Source organism: Cygnus olor, chromosome 11 (assembly GCF_009769625.2).
Source record: "Cygnus olor isolate bCygOlo1 chromosome 11, bCygOlo1.pri.v2, whole genome shotgun sequence".
NCBI lineage: Eukaryota > Metazoa > Chordata > Aves > Anseriformes > Anatidae > Cygnus > Cygnus olor.
This window is the reverse complement of record NC_049179.1, coordinates 11,569,835-11,587,833: the sequence shown is the minus strand read 5'-3', so window position 1 is coordinate 11,587,833 and position 17,999 is coordinate 11,569,835. Positions and strand designations below refer to the sequence as shown.

The 17,999-nt window shown below is 46.3% G+C and overlaps 1 protein-coding gene and 1 long non-coding RNA gene across 2 annotated transcripts in view; both read right to left on the bottom strand.

The window, feature by feature from the left end:
* Positions 1 to 5,361, bottom strand: part of PDE8A (phosphodiesterase 8A) — a 129,017-nt gene extending 123,656 nt beyond the window's left edge. The window contains exon 1 of the mRNA XM_040569385.1: positions 4,350 to 5,361. Within this exon, the coding sequence (XP_040425319.1) occupies positions 4,350 to 4,610 (261 nt within the window). The 5' untranslated portion in view covers positions 4,611 to 5,361. The remainder of the gene's footprint in view (positions 1 to 4,349) is intronic.
* Positions 5,362 to 6,105: 744 nt separating this feature from the next.
* Positions 6,106 to 14,557, bottom strand: LOC121076269. The gene is made up of 3 exons (XR_005823431.1): positions 14,526 to 14,557; positions 12,990 to 13,112; positions 6,106 to 6,996 (listed from the first exon to the last, which is right to left on the bottom strand). It is a non-coding gene; the product is annotated as an uncharacterized LOC121076269 (long non-coding RNA).
* Between the last annotated feature and the right edge of the window lie 3,442 nt (positions 14,558 to 17,999).

Genomic DNA, 17,999 nt, shown 5'->3' with positions numbered 1-17,999 from the left:
ACCCGGGCATGAATATGGAAAGGTCACATGTTACTGCATCAGTTCACTCCATACCATTTACAAACTAGACCCCTCCATCCCCTGGAGAAAAGGGTTCATGCCTTGCAATAAAAGCATACTAACATCAGGCTGGAAGTCTCGAGCCACAAGGACTCAGCAAAGTTAGCGTATCTCAGCGTGGGAAGGATCCTCTCAGTGGGAGCAAGGATTTCTGTACGGGAGGGCTGACGTCAGTGGAAGTGGGAGGGAAACGGTGAGGGGAGGTTTGCTGGGGGAACAGCTGAGGGCAGTTTCAGTGGGAACAGGGAGGAATCGAGAGGGCTGGACGGCCTCACTGGAAGTAGGGACAGTACGTGTGGGAGTTTCAAAGGGAGGGAGAGCTGAAGTGTTGCAAGGGGAAGGGATTATGAGACAGGCAGGAAAAGAGCAGACGGCTTAGCAGACTAAATAATGTGCTGTTAAATGCTGAGATGAGATCCATTTCAGCACTGAACGTACAAGTTAGCATACGTCCTCCTATATATACAGGATTATGCAACCATTGGTTTGCAGTGACTGTAAAATTCACAGACAATTTCACAGGTTTTGAATGAAGGAAACTTGCTGGCTCTAACACCATGGATCTAAACCGCTCATCCCATATTGGCTGATAAATCAAAAGGCTATTTCAAATTTAGCCCTGCTGGCTTAACTCTACTTTTAATTTGCAATAAAGGAAGTTTGGATTTACTATCCGATCCCCTTGCACCCAAACACACACATTTCTGTGTTAAATATACACGACAGGGAGAGTTACACAAGAGGAGAGGAAGGAAATCTCACATACGTAAAAGAATGAGAGGGCAAAATAAATGTGCAATGTATGTGCTGCAGTGCATATCAATGCAGTATAGAAGTGACACACACACATTGCTGGGACAGCATTCCCTTATGATTACCCACAGCAGTTTTACATAAATGCCCATCAAGTCCTTACACCATGCCAATCCTTATTTATGCTAAATGTTAACCAGAGTTATTATCCCAAAAGAGTATACGCAGATTTCTATAAAGCCAAGTACCCTTACCACAAATTCAGCTACTGAAATTTCTGCAGAAGAAAATCATAACTAATCTATATGAAAAGGCTATCGCAATTCTGAATCCACTTTCTTGAGACTTTTAGAGCTGAAAAAAATCAGGAAATGTCTCCTTTGCACAGGACTGATCTAAGTTTTCTTTGATATTTTTAATGTAGCCCTGGATAATCAAACTTCAGTCACTGTTACTGAGTAAATCTCGCTCATCTTCCACTGGGAAAAGGACAGAGTTTAAGCTGTGGAGTCTATCTGTTGAAAATTAAAAGGAGGGTTTTCATGGCTGGTTCCCTATTTAGGTACAGCACTGATTCCAAGCTGCTCATGAATTTTCAAATGAAAGCCACGCATAAAATTACTAATCAAGGAGGGAGATACAGGCGCCATGACCAAACAGATTTATCTCCTCCATTTATCGCATACTATCACCATACGCATGTATACCAGGACTAGGTACTACAGAACTTATCTCTGCACACACACACTTTCAGGGCTCCTCTGCAAGTTTACCATGGATTAACTGAGCCCTCTCCTTATTAGGAAAGAGCAGGATTTTTTTTAGCTACACTTTGTAAATTGGTGCAAATCCCAAAACACTCACACCACACATCTGGAGAAGTGATCCTCTGCCATTCCAACAGCACAAAGACATAATAAGACATAAACATAAAGCCAGAATAAGCCTGGGGGTTAATCAGCAATATATATAAGGCCATTTTACAATTAACATGGGTTATTTCTTCTTATGACACTGCCTGACTTGAAAATATGTGCGCTATAGCTAACAAATTGATTTGATAAAAGTCACTGTGTTACTTATTACACTTTAATAATAAACTTAATGCTAATACCAGCTGAAGTGAAAATGCAAGGTTTACAGCCCAGGTTTTGTTCCTAGCTTTCACATAGGACTTTTTTGCCTTTAATTTGTGCATGTATGACAAAAGAATGTATGTGAATTCAATTGCAGTGCCCTGAGACAACAGGAGAATGCCATTCTGGCAGTAAACTGGCTGTGCACACGCGTTCTGACTGCAGCACCAAAGCACAAAAGGTATGCAGCATCTTCTGCTCAGGTGAGGGTATCCCAGGTGACATAAAGAACAGCCACAGTTTGTGGAAGCACCCAAATTCATAGGACCATAGATCTCAGAGTTCTTTCTCAAATCAAAAATCCTTTTAACTCCAAAACTGCCCAGTGTCCTGCCCAATGCTCCTTTTGGCTTCAGTGATTTCAGGCTCCAATCCCATACCTTCAGCACTCTCACTCTTTATTTCTTTCTAAACAACTTCACTGTACCATGACAAGTGTAGCCCTCTCTTCAGCACAATTTCTGAGACAATACAGTTATACTCTAGCACAGGATGAACTGTAAATCTGATCATATTATGCACACTAATGCTAAAAGCAGAGAATGAAGCACATTGCTGTTTTGCATCTCTAAAGATAGGATTTTACAAACGAAAATCATGTAGATGTGATGTTTCAATCAGATTTTGTACTCGACTGATCACAAAGAGAATTCCATTCTCATTTCTAAAAACCCAGGCAATGTGCTCAGAGTGATGACAAGGGCAGAAAAAGACCGAGTGATAAAAATCAGAACAGCTGCCAATGAGGTTAGAGCATGTACACGAACCAAAATCAACCGTATAGCACCTGGCCAAATTACCCAAACTGGGTAACAACAATTTTTACTAAGTTCTTGAAATCAAACAACAAAACTAAGGCTGCTTTCCATGGTTATGCTTCTGGAAACAGTCCTTGGAGTTGTTTGTTTGTTTTCCCCCCCATAAGCAAGCACACAGAAGACAAATTCACACAATATAAACTTTACAAATTTTAAAAACAAAATATTGTTAATGTACAATTATAATCACAATTAAAAATAAAGCTATTAAAGCAATTGTCAGGATTCTGATGACAACTTAACTTTCCCTACTGCAGTTACCATAAGCACGACTACTGTGCGTGAACAGAGCTGTACAGTTTAGTTTCCTGCACAGTACTAGCACTCAATTTTACGTTACTACAACACCGTTGACCTTCATATTCTGACTTAGGTGCTGTTAATTCCTCCTTCAAGTCACTACATGCAGTGTCTTCTCATTTTTTCTACATCTTTTTTAAACTTCTGTGAACTGTACTTACTAAATCTGGAGGAAAATGAAGAAAATCATCCATAGTACTGAAGAAAATTGCTTCGGGTCAATATTCTAGAAGCCACCTTAATAAGTGTGTAAAAATCCTCAGAAATCTAAAAATTATTAGTTTCTCCGGGTCTGCAAAACACTTGACATTTTGCTAGTTCTTGCCTGCACCTCAAGCCTGTATCTTGTATTTACGGCATGCGTATCTCAGTCCTTATCACAGTAACCCAGAGCTCATCAGCCACGTTATACAATATCCCCCGGGGTACTGCATTTGAGTTCATTTCATTTTTTTTTAATATTTGCAATTACTTATTTTTGCAAAATACAGATAGTTCCCCCCCCCCCAAAGGAGAAAATATGGAATAATCAAAAACTCTAGCAGTAGGAACTGAAGTATAACGCATAAGCCAAGAGTACATCAATGGAAAGCAAACTGACATGCAACTAACACTTAAAAAAAATAATCACCGATTGCAATTTTTTTCAGTACGTGTCTGTCAATTTCACACAGGTCTTGTGTTGTATCTCTACACAGAAGTATACACACTGAAACACATGCAAAAAATAAAAATAAAAAAAGACAAAAACTCTATTTGCAGGAACAGACAAGGTCTACAAGTTGTTAACGTACACCAGCACCCAGAGCAAAATCTGCTGCCCCTCTTCCAACTTTCTGAATGGAAGAGCTACGCAAACCGATCAGCCCACCGACCGGATCGCTTCGGGCTGCGATCTGCCTGCTTCCACGGGAGCCGAGCAGCACGAGGGACGCTGGGCAGCCCCCCACGAGCACACCAGCACAGTCCCACGGCTGAGCCCACCGCCACAGGCCCACTGCGTGCAGCCAGCCCTGCGCCCCTGGCTCCAGCGCCCGGCGAGGCCGCTCGCACCGCTCCCCTTCCCAGCCTTCGCCAAAGCCCTTTCGAGGAGCGAAGAGGCTCGGGAACATCCACAAAGTCATCGCATGAGACGGATTAGTTTATAAACGAAAGTAGTAGTTCGAGCCAGGAAAAGCTCCCCCGCAACGCGTTACTTAGGCGGGGGGACTCCTTGGGTTAGACCGCTGCAGCCAACTCGTGTGCTGAGAGAAACAGCGCTCGTGTTTCGCACCCTTTTTACCTTAACACTGGATCTGCTGGTCTGGGTCTCTGCCTCCATGCTCTGGCTGTTCTCCCTCTTGTCTTTCTTAGAGGAATTAGTCCTCACCTTATAAGTGGATGTGTTGGAGGATTTAATGAATAATCCTGGGACGGGGTTGCCTTGCTGCTGCTGAGACATGGTTGTGTTGGTCTGGTGAGGGGAATTGCACTCCTCAGACTCTTTGCTACTGTGATAGACCACTCTGCTGTCAGAGATGTGGATGCTTGGAGCACAGCCCATGCTTTGTGGCCACCTGGGGAATACTTCTAAATTGTATATATATATACGTGCATATATATATATCTCTTTCCTTCCCGTTGGTATTTCCCCCTGCTTAATTTTTTTTTTGTTAACAGGTTGAATCTTTTTCCTGCGTCTCCGCTACACTCTGAAGCATTGCCATCGGTCCCTCGCACACGACAGGCTCGTGTCTGTTCTCCTCGGCCTCCACGAAGCGGGTCCTTTTGTCGCCCCCTCAGCGGTGGGCCGGGGGCTGGAGGGGCGGGTGGGGGGGGATCAACAACTGGTCGACTTCATGTTTTCACAGGTTAGTGTTGATTTTCCTAAGCCATCTGAGAAGCTTGGGAGGGCTTTCTTTCCTTCGGGGGAAGAGGAAGGAAAAAATAAAAAGGAAAAATAACCCCAAAAAGCCCCGAAAAGCCCCGAAGCACACGCACAGCCCCGGCGCTCAGCGCGGCCGGGGGCTCGGCACCATCTCCCCCCTCCTAGCCCGGGGCTCGGCGCATTCTCCCCGCGGCGCTCCCGGGGGGGCCGCTCCCCACCTCGTCCTCCGCGCTCGGGGCCGCGCTGCGGGGCTGCTCGGAGGAGCCGGCGGTGGCGGAGAGGGGGTTAAAAAAAAAAAAAAAGACCCCCAAAAAAACAAATCCCGGCGAGGAGCCCGGTCCGCCCCGGCGGCGCTCGTCACGCCGCGCGGGGCACGTCGGCGGGCGGCCGCGGGGGTGACATTGGCGGTCCCGGCGTCCTCAGGCGGCGGCAGCCCCCCTCAGGCGGCCCGGGCGCTCCCCGGCCGCCGCAGCGGCATGCCGGGCCCCGGCCCCGGGCGGGGCGGCGGCGGGCGGGCGGGCGGCGGGGCGGCTCGGAGCGCTGCCCGGGGCCGCGGGAGGAGGCGGCGAGGCTGGCGGAGGCATCAAAGGGCCTCCAAGGTGGGGGCAGTGTGTGGCCGGAGGGGTGATGCGGGACGGAAAAATAATAATGATGATGATTAAAAAAAAAAAAAAAAAAAAAAAAGGCGAAAGGCGAGAGAAGCGGCAGGAAAACGATCCTAGCGTCCCGGCTCGGCGGAAAGGCTTGCGGCGGAGAGGGCTCCCGTTCGCAGGGCCGTGGCGGCGGCGCGCCGTGCAGCGGGGAAGTGCCGGTGCTCGCAGCTCCGCTCCGCGCCCGCCTCTCTGCACCGGGCGGCGGCGGCCCCGGCCCCGGCCCCGGCCCCCTCCCTCCCTGCCTCCCTCCCTCCCCTCCCCACCGCCCCCCGCCCCTCCCCTCCTCTCCCTCCCCCCCACCCCCCCCGCCCGCGCGGCACCGGCGCTTGACAGCGGCGGAGCCAATGACAGCCGCCGGCGGCGCTGACCTCCGGCCCGCGCTGGCGTCAATGCAAATCAGCCGCCCCGCGCCAATGGCGGCCCGCGCCGCCCGCGAGAGCCGGCTTCAAACAGCCGCGTGCGCGCTCACGGCGCCCGCTGAGGGCTCCGCGCGCGGCCCCCCCACCCCCCCCCGAGGGCTCGGTGCCCTGAGGGGAGAGGGGAGCCGGCGAAAGGCCGAGCCCGCCTGCCCGTTTAGCTGTGGCCGCGCCGATTTACTCGAAAGTGGTTTTGAGGTAAGGTGCTGCGGGTCGAGGCAGACCCCAGGACTTGGACATCGGACTGCAGAACGACTTGGTCAGCAGCACGCACAGAAATCAAGCTGCTTCTGTTTGCGAGACCAGGTGCTCCTCGCGTTAGGAGGACAACACACGAGACAGGCCCCAGCTGTAACGCATGTCAACAGAGAAGTGGAGTGCTTGAGGCGCTGCCAAGGCCGTGCCCAGCACAGAGCTAGGTGCACCACTGACACTTCCCGAAGTACGGACCCAAGCGCAGCTCAGGCTCGGTGGCAGCCTCCGACACAAGCATACAGCCCCCTGTTCTCATCCCACACGTGTCCTCGATCCTGGTTGTGGCACCCAGGCTCACTCTCCGTGACTCGTGGAGGTACCTCAACGCACCACCCGCTGTCACCTGGCGAGCAACAGCAGTTTGGGGAGGGCCAGATCAAACTTTAGGTTTAGGAGCACAGAATATCAGAGAAATGACTTCCGTCAATAAGCTCCTATGCCTAAGGAGAAAAAATGAGGTGTTACAGGGAAAACTGTTCAAGTTCCTACAAATGCGCATCACGATGGGTTTTGTGCCCCCGTCAGTCGCAGCGTTTCAGAAGCAGCTGATTCAGAGCACCCTTGTGCGCGTTCGGAACAGCCAGCCTCCGAGCATTACCTTAGCTACATGGGAAATGCCATCAGGTCGTGATTAAAAGGAAGATATGCAGATAAGCGATGACTGTGTCAGCAAAAGTAGCAAAAAGCAGCTCTCCATTCATATAGGTCACAGCGTCGCCTGGTGCAGATGGCAGCACTCTATAAGGCCAGGAGATGCAAAGCCAACAGGCAGTGCTTTTGAGAAATGTGGTTTTTCAGGATAACCACAGTACTTGCACTGTCAAAATGCTTTTATTTACTTCTAGTAATTGCTAGGGTTAAAGGCTGGAAAATGAAGTCTTTCCGTCCCTGGTCTCCCTGCTACTGTGCAGTTTCAAACATAAGCAGTCACATAAACTTCATCCACCCCATTAATTTAGCTGCTCCATATCGCCTGTCAGAACTAGCAAATTACTCCGGCTTCCTGTGCTCTCATCACTTCGGATGCCCACTTAAGATAAGCACTTAATAATAAATGAAAGAAAAGGCTTAACAGACCTGCTTTAAACAGTGGGCATTGGTTGGAGAGGAATCTCGTCTTCATTCTTTATGTTAAACTTCTAATTTTCTAAATCCCACTGATAAGAATGCACTTAAGTGCAGTGTCAGAAGAGAATGCTGAAATTCCTACTCGTGCCATTAATCACAAGTGTGGGCTCTCTTCTTCAGCCTTAATGGATCTGTCAGCAAAACTACTACTGCACTTAATTTCTGGTGGCACTGGGGGAGTCAGAGACAGCAAAACTTCATTTTCAGAGCTCCACATTCAGTTTGCAGTGCTGACACCTAGAGTTAAGCCTTCTACTTGTAAAATAAATAGGTTTGATTTGCAGCTACATGGAGATGAAATCTACATTTCATGGTGTCATTTCAAAAACATGAATGTTAAAAACATCTCTGCTTTCCATTTCAGAGGCAAATTCACATTCAACCAATATTTTATCAAAATGACAGACAAACAAGTACTGGGGGGGGAAATGCTTTGTTCAACATCACATAATAGCAGCAAGACAAAACAACAGTGTACGTGCAGATGTGATGCATGTGACCTCTTTGCCCTTTTTCAAAAGTTTTTCCACTCTAAGCCTATGAGACTATTTCTGAGTATTTCAATCTAGAGCCTACTTGAAACAACAAAAATTAAAGCTCCATTTGCAAGTTTTTCAAATGAGAATTCACGCTGCCTTGAATTGGAGGGTGAGCTGAGCACAAAATGCATGAACAATTCCTTAACAGTCATTAAGCCATTAAGAAATTACCAGAATTGTTGCTACACTGATGAAACTCCAACTAAAGATGTAAAAAATCTATTTGAGCAAGACACTGGCACAGTCATTGGCTTGTTTCTCTTAAATTTGAAAACATTACTGCCTTTTTTTTTAATTGCCAGTAGGAAAATACTGTTGAAAGTCTAGGTTTACCTGTAGCCTAGAATCAGGGAGAAAAGGTGAAGATATCAAAATCATTGCCATTGGCAGTCATCTTTCACTATGCTACATGAGTTGTGTTTGCAGATAAAGGGGCTTGTTCAAGCTTATTTGCTGAAGTGCAGCTCAGGAAATGGTGGGCTCTATTATTCAAAAAAATGAAATAGTGCAAAAGAGCAGAGGAAGAATAGGAGCGTAGACACTGGCAAATTAGGGCTGTGGGGGAAGTGCAAGGTCAGTGCAGAGTCAGTAAGTGAGAGGTCAGAAGAGAGCTAGCTCGAGGAGACAGCTGGGGAATGAGAAAGGTTATTTATGGAGAATAAGGTTGAATTTCATTCAGGATTACAGAATAAGAACGAAGGCTAGGAAAGAACTTGCAATGATTGTTATCAGCTTGGTCTGCGGACAAGTGGGAGCTGTAGAAGATCAAAGCACTTGGAGAACAAATACATTAACTTAAAATTCAAAAGGAATCAAAAATTACAGTATTCGGCCACTTCCCCATCCATCTCCAAGACAAATTAAATTGGATACTTCATTTCTTGACAAAGAACTGAACTACATGTTGACTCCCGGACCTGGGTGGGACGCTGCACCCTGTCTGCCCCCTAACTCCCACAAACAAACTCCTCTCCCTTGGTGTGCTAGCAGCAGGCATCCATTGCACATTGTCCTTGACCACTTCCTGCCGCACATTGCGAGAGTTTGTGCGTGAGTACTGGGACAATTTGCTCCTGCCCAGTTACACAAAAATGAAGGCCTAGAGAGAAAGTGTGGTGCCAAAATCCAATTCTGATAATAATTCAGAGCCCAAGACACTGACAGGCAGAATTATGCAGAAGAAATGATGGACTAGCACCTGCATGAACAACAAATACCAGCATGCTTTGGAAAAAAAAAAAAAAAAGAAAAAACATTTGTTCAGTGGTAGAAAAAGCCTGCCTGCAGTCCTGTGAGCAGACGAGCAATCTTGATACAAGATTACTCTATGTTGGTTTAATTGCTTCTCCCCCCAAGTCAGCTATATGTTCCAACTGTGTCTTCTGGCCTTCTGAAGATTAGGCAATCCTGCTCGTCTCTAGGCCAGCAAAGGAGGCAGTGGGGAGGAGGAGAGGGAGGAGGTGGAATTGTGGAAAATGTGCCAGGACACAAACAGCTGAATGGGCTCTACACTGTTAACTACTGCGACATGCAAACTGTGAGAGAGCTCTTCTCTCCAACCCCAAGATACTTAAGAAAACAGGGACCACATTCTGCCTTAGTCACAGGTAGCATTATACCTTGCGAGCAAGGCAGGATATTTCTTCTTGCTTGTGTATAAGGGACAGGCATCCTGGAGCTAGGCACTTTCAGATGACAGAAGACAAATATAAAATTTATCCTGCAATAGATCATCCTCAGATCCTAGGAAATACAGAAATACAATGGGTTTGTTTTCTTCATCACTTTCCTGGTGTCCAAATAAAAAAAAAAAACACCACCCAACAACAAAAGCAATCAACACAAACCCTGCTCTGAAGGCTGTCTGACTTGCAGTTGTTGCATAATGCAGATTGCAGAATACAGACAATTGTCTGTGCCACTTGGAAATCAAAGTCCTCAGGACAGTCTAAGTCAGCAACTTTTTCAACTCTAGCACCAAAGACATTTGAATCTAAAGCTCAGACACTTCATGTACGTGCAAATTTCATCTATTTTTTTTTTTAATTACAAAACTTCATCTGCTGTTTTACTGCTGTCAAAATGGCTTTCTATTGCAGCTGTAGTGTACACATCACACTCACCACTGCTCAGTGATCAGAAGGATAGATAGTATATCTGGGAGGAAAATGTACCCCCTTTCCCATTTCCTTTACCTCTCTGCTGTCCCCACAATGTGGAGGTCTCTTTCCTCAAAATTTGTCTTCCTCTTCTTCCTTGTTTCTTGTCCTTTTTCCTACCTTTTCTTCAAATCCTTTTCTTTCCTTCCCTAAGTACCCTTTTTTTCCATCTGGTTTCTCTCACCATTTCTCCCCATCAGATCAAAATCCTTCACCCTGCCCCAAAGCAATTCTCATCCCTTTCATTTTCCCAAAGCTTAGTCAGGCCCCTTAAATCTCCCACAAAAGTTCCCCACTTTTCCTGCTTTCACAATTGTCCATCTGTCCAACATTTCTCAAGTTTTCTCCTGCACCATGTCTTCTCTCCTTTGTTGTTTGTAGGCTGTCCTGAAGTCACCCAAGAGCAGCACCTGCTTGTTTAGTAGATGCAGAGTGGAGGTGTCCAGATCTCTCTGCCCCCCAGCTTAAAAGACTGGCACAGGGCTTCTGACGCTGCTGGCTTAGAGCAGGCTTAGCTGTAGCCTGATTTCTGTGGAGCAAGACATATGCAGGGAAAAGGGTGAGAGCACGGTCTCTCTGAGTCTCCTCTGTCCCCAAAGGAAGCTTTGTGGATCCAGAGGCAGCTGAGACTGACACCCACAGCACTACTGATCTCTAGGCACTGCAGATACAGATCCTTAAAGTGATCCAGTCCAAGGATCTCACAGGTTTTCCTCTCCCTCACAGTCCTCTGCTCCCAAACGTTCACGTGCCCACCACCTAGGAAACTGCCACCTAAGCCCCATCCTTCCAGTCCCTTAGCCCAGTCAACGCATCCCCCGCAGGATGCAGGAGGCAGCACCACAACACCCAGCTGCCACCGCAGCGCCAGCCCCGGAGCTCAGCGGGAAGGAGAGCAGCTCTATGAGCAGCCGCTGCCAAAGCAGCCTCCAGCAGCTCCCACTGCCTGGCCATGCCTCAAGTCAGCCAAAAATTTGTGGGGAAGGGAGGAACAAAGCACTGTCGTCCCCACCCACTCCCCTATAATTATCCCATGCTTCACAAGCAAGTTTATCTATCTGGAAGCACAGTGCCATACAGCCAGCTGTGACCATAGGGAATTAGCTGTTCCCCTCTTGCAGAATTTTCCCTTCCCTCTTCCCAAGTATTTTTAAGCTAACTCACATTCATTTAGTATGCATTCCTTTCAGGTTGTGATTTACTAAGCCACGGATGAGAACTGGTCTTTCTCCTAGAAAACCACCCCTTGGTTCTTACATCCTGCAGGCCTTGCTGCCTGTTGTTGCTCTGCTTCCCAAGGCTATGGGACCCCCACCCCAAGCTAGCCAGCCTCTGGCCCAGCCCAGCGATGACCCCAGCCTCAGGACCCTTCCAACATGTAAATTGGGTCCTGATGCTGTAACACCCAAAACCACATTGTGGTCTGCCTGGATCCAACAAGAGAAAGTAAAAGACAATCAATAAAAGAAACAAGCAACCCGGCTCCTCCAGCAGGAGGTCAGTCTCATTTGGTCATCAAAGCCACAAGGACCAGTGCTTAGTGTGGGTAAGCCAACCTCAGCAGCTAACAAGATCAGTTCAGGCTCACGCAGGAAGGCTCATTCAAGAAAGGCTTTCAAATCCACAGACAGAAGTCCCTCTGACTCCCCACATCCCCTCTCCAGGGGAAACAAAGGGCCTGGGTCCCAGGACAGGAGTCCCCTCCTGCCCACTCCTCGTTAACCAGGAACATTAGCAGTTAGCAGCCTTCCTCGCTGTGCCAGCATCCTTTCCAGAGATGTGTGGGGTGAGAGTGGCATAGAGAAAAATGTGATACAGAGCTAGAAACATATCCCTGCAGTATGGCAGTGATAGGAGCTGAAAAACTCACTAAAATGACTGTTTAAGACAGGCTGTCCACCTGAAAAATAGATGGCTTCCATTGGTTGCTGAATTTATTATTTAAGGAGCACATCCATCATCCACAGTCATGTTAAGAAGTAATTTATTTTATATTTGCAGCAGCAAGAAATCCCATGTACTGGCAGTGACACGTTCCTAGATCACTCAGACATCTGAAAAAAGTCACCCTACAAACACATCTGAATGTAAGGCAGAGTACTGGACCTAATCAGAACACTTAACATCTGTTAACTGTGTTCTCAAGGACATTTCCTTTCTTTGGGCCAAACCAGTACCTTTAAAAACACTCAGCTATATTTGCCTGCGTACAACCCATCTCCCTGATGCTAGGTCTTTCTGTGGAACAAGGTGGCTGAACCCTCAATAAACTACAAGAAGTACACCCTACCAGACAGATGACTTGAGATGGCCGTGCAATTTATCTTTCTCTTCAGATGTACCCCTTTCTTCCAGGAACATCTGACATCCCGTTCTTACACTGCAGTCAGGCTCTGGGAGTAATGTTTCATTCATGATTCGTATGATTTTTCCAACTGCATTCGTGTTTCTCTAGGCGCTCATCAGGGAAGTTACGCTCCCTGCCACTTGCCCACATGCAGCTCTGCGTGCAGACAGCTGTAAGGAGGAACGCACGAGAACCCGACCTCTGCGGTGCCGTGGCACAGCGCTCGTAGATCATGAGCCTTGTAAACTCCGTTTTACAGCTGTCTGCACATGCAGCAGAGCAGCGGGAAGAGCAACACCACAAGAACTGCGAGAGGAGATGACAACTTGGGGGAAAGATAAGGAGAAACCACACTGAGGGCAGGTGGAAAAACCAGACAGTGCAAGTTTTCTGGGGATAGCTATTAATAAAGAGAGAGAGACTCTCTCAGGATGTTTGGGGGAGATAAATCTTCTGAGTTTTTGAAAAGGGGAAGGCAGCCCTTGCAGATTCACTCACCACAGCCCTAACAAACATAAATCTTATCCACATGGGCACCATCCTTCCCCACGCGCTCACCAGGGCTGGCTGTAGTGCCGCTATCACGGAAGGATCTGTCACATTAAGCAGAACAGCACTTGGCAGTTTGCGTGAGTTATGGTCGCAGCCAGCACAGCTGGGTGCTGCAGTGGTTGACAGGCTCTGTAACACAGTCACAATAGCAAACACTATAAAAAAATAAAATAAGACAATCACCCAAATGGTTTGAGAACAGAGCTGAAAAATAGTTTTAAAATGTGTCCTTTAACCTCATGAGAGAAGTGCAGATTGGGGGGAGCAATGAACCCGCTGCTGAGGGGGAAGGCTGATCTCATGATTTCTATTCGCCTTGGCAAGTCTCTCCCAGCTACGTACTTAACGTGTCCATGTGAACGGATTCCTCATGCTCAGTCCAGAAGCTTTTAATCTCCTCTCACTTGAAACAAGCTGCGGTACCATCCCTTTCTCTCCCCGATATGCCTTCAAGGCATGGTTCTCCACTTCCTATCCCTCTGCAGAAATAAGACCTCACACTTCGGCGGCCACAGACACCCAGGAGCAATGCCGCTCCTCCCTTTATCTCTCACCCGCTCCCAGTGCTCAACACACCTTTTCCCACAGCCCTAAGCTGGTTTACACTTCTGGTTTCAGGGAGTTTCAGAGGAAACTGGTGTACACACACCAGCTTTACAAAGAATTAAAATAACCAAACCAATTCACTACCACAACAGATATACCAATCCAGACAAAACAATGAAAGATTTGCCCATCTCCATGCACTTTTGGAGTTGATTAGGCAGGTGTCAGAGTGATTTGACTTCTCTTCCGACCCCTGTGCATAAAGCTTCCAAGCTTCCATCCTGCTCAGGCAGTATAAGTACACATCTTCCTTTTGAAAGTCTTGGGCACAAAAAGAAACAGCCATTGGGGAAAGAAAAAAAAAAAAAAGCACAGCTCTGAGGACTTCTGATCTAAAGCTACAACCCCATCAGAAGGAAACGACGTTAGTGACTGCCCATTTCACAGACTGACATGGGAAAGGACATCTGGCCTTTTAAGACAGAAAGGTAAAGCGAAGGCATATCTAACACATAAGATGCTTACAATAATCTCACCACCAAAACATTTTACAAACACAGCCATGCTTGCTTTCAGCAGGAACAGCAAGTCCCAGCAAGGTCTCTTTTCCACTTGGGGACAAATACATCTATACAAGAAAAATACTGCACAAGTTAGCAATCTAAATTCAGCTTATCTACAGAAGATGAGACAGACTTGGGGCCAAACCTCAGCAGTTTCTCTCCTTCTCAACCTCACTCAGGGGTGACTTCTGCAAAGCTCCAGGAGAAGGACATTAGGAAACACTTGCCTTCTGCTGCAGGTTTCCCCAAAAAACAACATCATTGATTTTGCAGCAGATTAGCCCAAAGTCACACCTGCCACTGACCAAGGGGGATATCATTCACCTCTCCATCAAATGCCACATGGAGAGGGAGAAGAGAGATGTAACAGATCTCTTAATACCTCTGTTAATTTAGTGTCTAGGCGGGAGCCCCATCCCTATTTTCCCCCCACCTTAAGCCAGCAGCAGGAAGAGGACACAGGACCAAACCCCATTCCCAAGCAGTACTTCTCTTGATTTTTAAAACCACTTGCTCATTTACCAAAAACAGCTGGAGGCATCTCACAGTTGAAGCTGCACTTCCAGCTGGGAGGTATTTCACTGATTATGTAACAGATGATCAAAAAGAAAAACAAATTAAATTAGAAAAAGGAATATAACAAATTCCATCCCTCATAGCATTTGTTCAAGTTTTTATTAATATAAGCTAAATAACAGGAAAAAGCATACGGGGAACGTAGGTGTATATGGTAAGTATAATATATCAGCTTCTTTCATGCAGATGCAGTTTTTACAAAACAAACCAGAGACATGCAAACTTCTGACTGGTAGTGCAAGTTGTTGCACATTTAAGAATAGAAAAAAGGCACTAACCTATAGCCACAGTTAGAGATACGCATCGCTACACAAATTACCTGCAACATTAGACACTCAGATAAAAATCACCGACACACAGGTTTAGATAAGTGGGAGCAGATCCCTTGTTTGCATTCGCTTTGTAAAACACACCATTTATTATTTCTTTGCTGGCAGGCTGCTCCTTAAACTGTGGGAGAGAGAAAGGCAGGACCACCTGAAGGTGACTTTCTGGGGTACAAGGGACCCTGCTGGATGGGCAGCTATGCTGGGAGGTGGGAGTCTGTGTGTGCTCCCCGCGAGCAGCACAGCTTTGCTACAGTCCTTAATAACTCAGTGGTTCAAGCCTAGGTTGCAGGTTTTTAGTGCCGGTCAAACAGAAGGAAATGCTTTTTCACCATAAGGTTGTTTTCCAAGAAATCACAGACTTTCATACCTGCTGATTTCCTATCGCTGATGAAGTTAGGTTATAGCACACAGAATCCCTCTTAAAGGTCACCTTCGTGGTCACAGCATGGCACTTAGGCAAACAGATAAATTTAAATCAGATTTGCTTTTCTTTGGCTGTTTGGTGAAGCTCTGCATTTTCATTAGTTAGGAGAACTCCATTAGGTCAGCCACCTTCACTTTTGCCCACTGCTTTAGTTTCAGTCACTTTTACACTAGCACAATGCTGCAACACTCATCTTAACACAGCATTAGCCATATTTTTAAAAGCTTCCTGCTAGTCCTAAACATTTTGCTCATCAGAGGAAGAGATGGATGTGCTAAATGTTCCAGAATTGTTTAGGATAATCTGGTAGGAATACAGACCTGGAAATTACACTTCAGTGTCATTGCAGATGATGACTTAGTTTAACAATTTCTAAGCCACCAGGTTCCCTTTAGGTTTTACTGTTTAAGTGGGACGACGTTGTTACAGCTTCTGTTTTCAGCTCAAAGCAGCAGCTTTCCTTGAACTCCCCTTCCTCTCTGCCAAAAACCTTTTCTGCTTTATATTGGACTTTCTATGTATGCTGGTAATTTGTATTCAAACACTTGCTCACTGTCTTTTCCTTTTTTTTTTTTTTTTTTTTTTTTTAGAAATTTGTTTGGAAAACAAGCTTTGCCTCTAGCTCACAGCTGAGGTCTCTGAAATCTGCTCAGTCTTGAGAGGTATTTCCATTAGGGCTTTCACAATGTCAGAATACAGAAGAAAAATGGACTGAAAAGTTGAAAGTTGCCCTATGTAATTAAGAATGAATTAGTCCCCACCCCAACCCTTTTTCTTGTGGGGAAGCAGCTTGGGGTAGGGGCTGGAGCAGCAGGAGGGAGATGCTGCACTCCCAGCCCAGTCTCTACGGGTGACTGTGTGTGCACCGCATTTTTCTGCAGCTGATGCTTCCTCTCCTTGTTCCTATCAGTGCTTCAAACTCAGAAACTGGACATGGGGGGAAGCCGTGCACAGGTCTACGTGCAGGTGTGCAGGGAAGCTGGTGAGAAGGGGTGAGGCACCTGGATAGCCTGGGCTGGGAGCAGGTGCAGCAGCAAGACCCATTTGGTAGCAAGCAAAACAGCTCATATGGTCTCACAGCAACCCCTGAGCACTCCAAGCCACCCCAAAGCATGCTGAGTAACTCCTCATCCCATGTCTCTGATGTATTAGGGTATTTATCAACAGTATTTTGTAAGCACTTTCCCACATGTACCTAAATACTGACCTATATGAGGAACACATAAACACTCAAACGATGAGGGTTGCTGGTTTTCTCCCTTTTCAGGATTTCTGGTTTTTAACTTCTTTCCCCTCCCACCCCAACTTTTCTCACCACTTCACCACATGATGCTATTATATTATTTTTTATTATCTTGATATAGTAGCCTATTGGTAACACCGACACATTAGTAAGAACATTTTCCCATCTGAGGCAGCTGTTGGAGCGGCCCTACTTAGGGCAGAGGGATCCCACATCGATCCCATCGTGGTGTTTTGGTTATGTTGGCTCCTTGCATTCGTGCAGGGTTGTGCTGGCCACGCCTGGGCTCCCCCAGGCTGCCTGGAGACTCTGGGCACAAAGTTCGTCAACCTTCCTCTCCTTCCCAGCTGGGTTTTCTCAGTTTGCTGTGCCTGCTCCTACGCAATGAACTTAACACACAAAGAACTGAAGCAGAGATGAAGATTGTAAAAAAATTACAAGAGGAAGAAAAAGCAAATTAATTAAAGACTGAGGCAGGAATAAAAATCCTCTATAGCACTGCAGATTTCAGACGAAACTGAAGACCCAGGCTAGCATCCTACCAGAGTATAAACTACATTTGCCATTTCTCATCAATTTAAAGCCACAGTGGTAATTTGTACAATGACAGTGTATTTACTAGTGAAAGGCATTTGGGGAAAAGGAACAATATCATCACACTGAATTCACACTGTGCAAACACTGATCTTTAAATGAGGTTGTCTGTGCCCCCTGCATTATAGAAATAAAGCTGAGGTAGCTTCCCTATTATACCCTTCCTAAATAAGGCAGGAATTACTCAGCTCATCCTCCTCTTGAGCAGAACGTGAACTTCTGATGAAAAGTTTGCTTTTGTTGCTCTGCCAAGTGCTAGGCCCAGAACCTGGGAGGATTAACAACAGGAGCGGGCTGGGGACATGTGATTTAGCTAGCCTTGTTTGCAGTTCGGCTCCTTAGCAAGGTACAGCCTGACCTTAGGTGACTGTGGCTAAAAGGAACAATTATGGAGCTCAGCAGTGGAAAAAGAAAAAAAAAAAAAAAAGTAAAACAAAAACAGACAGACAGGAGCCATATAACTAAAAGAATTTAAAGTGCTCAACTAAATTATGCACATTAGAATACCCTACATACAGGCTTTATTAACCACTTCAGTGAAAACAGAACCTCAGAAGGGACGATGTAAACCTTGGATTTCTTCTAAAAGACTTACTATATTGCTTTCAATTCTCTCTTGAGCATCAGAAGACAAACTTTCATTCATTTACACGTCTATGGTTCTATCACAGGCTAACTGGAACACATCGTAAATATTGACTGATCTATGATTCTAATTCCTTACAGATGGGAAAATAAAAA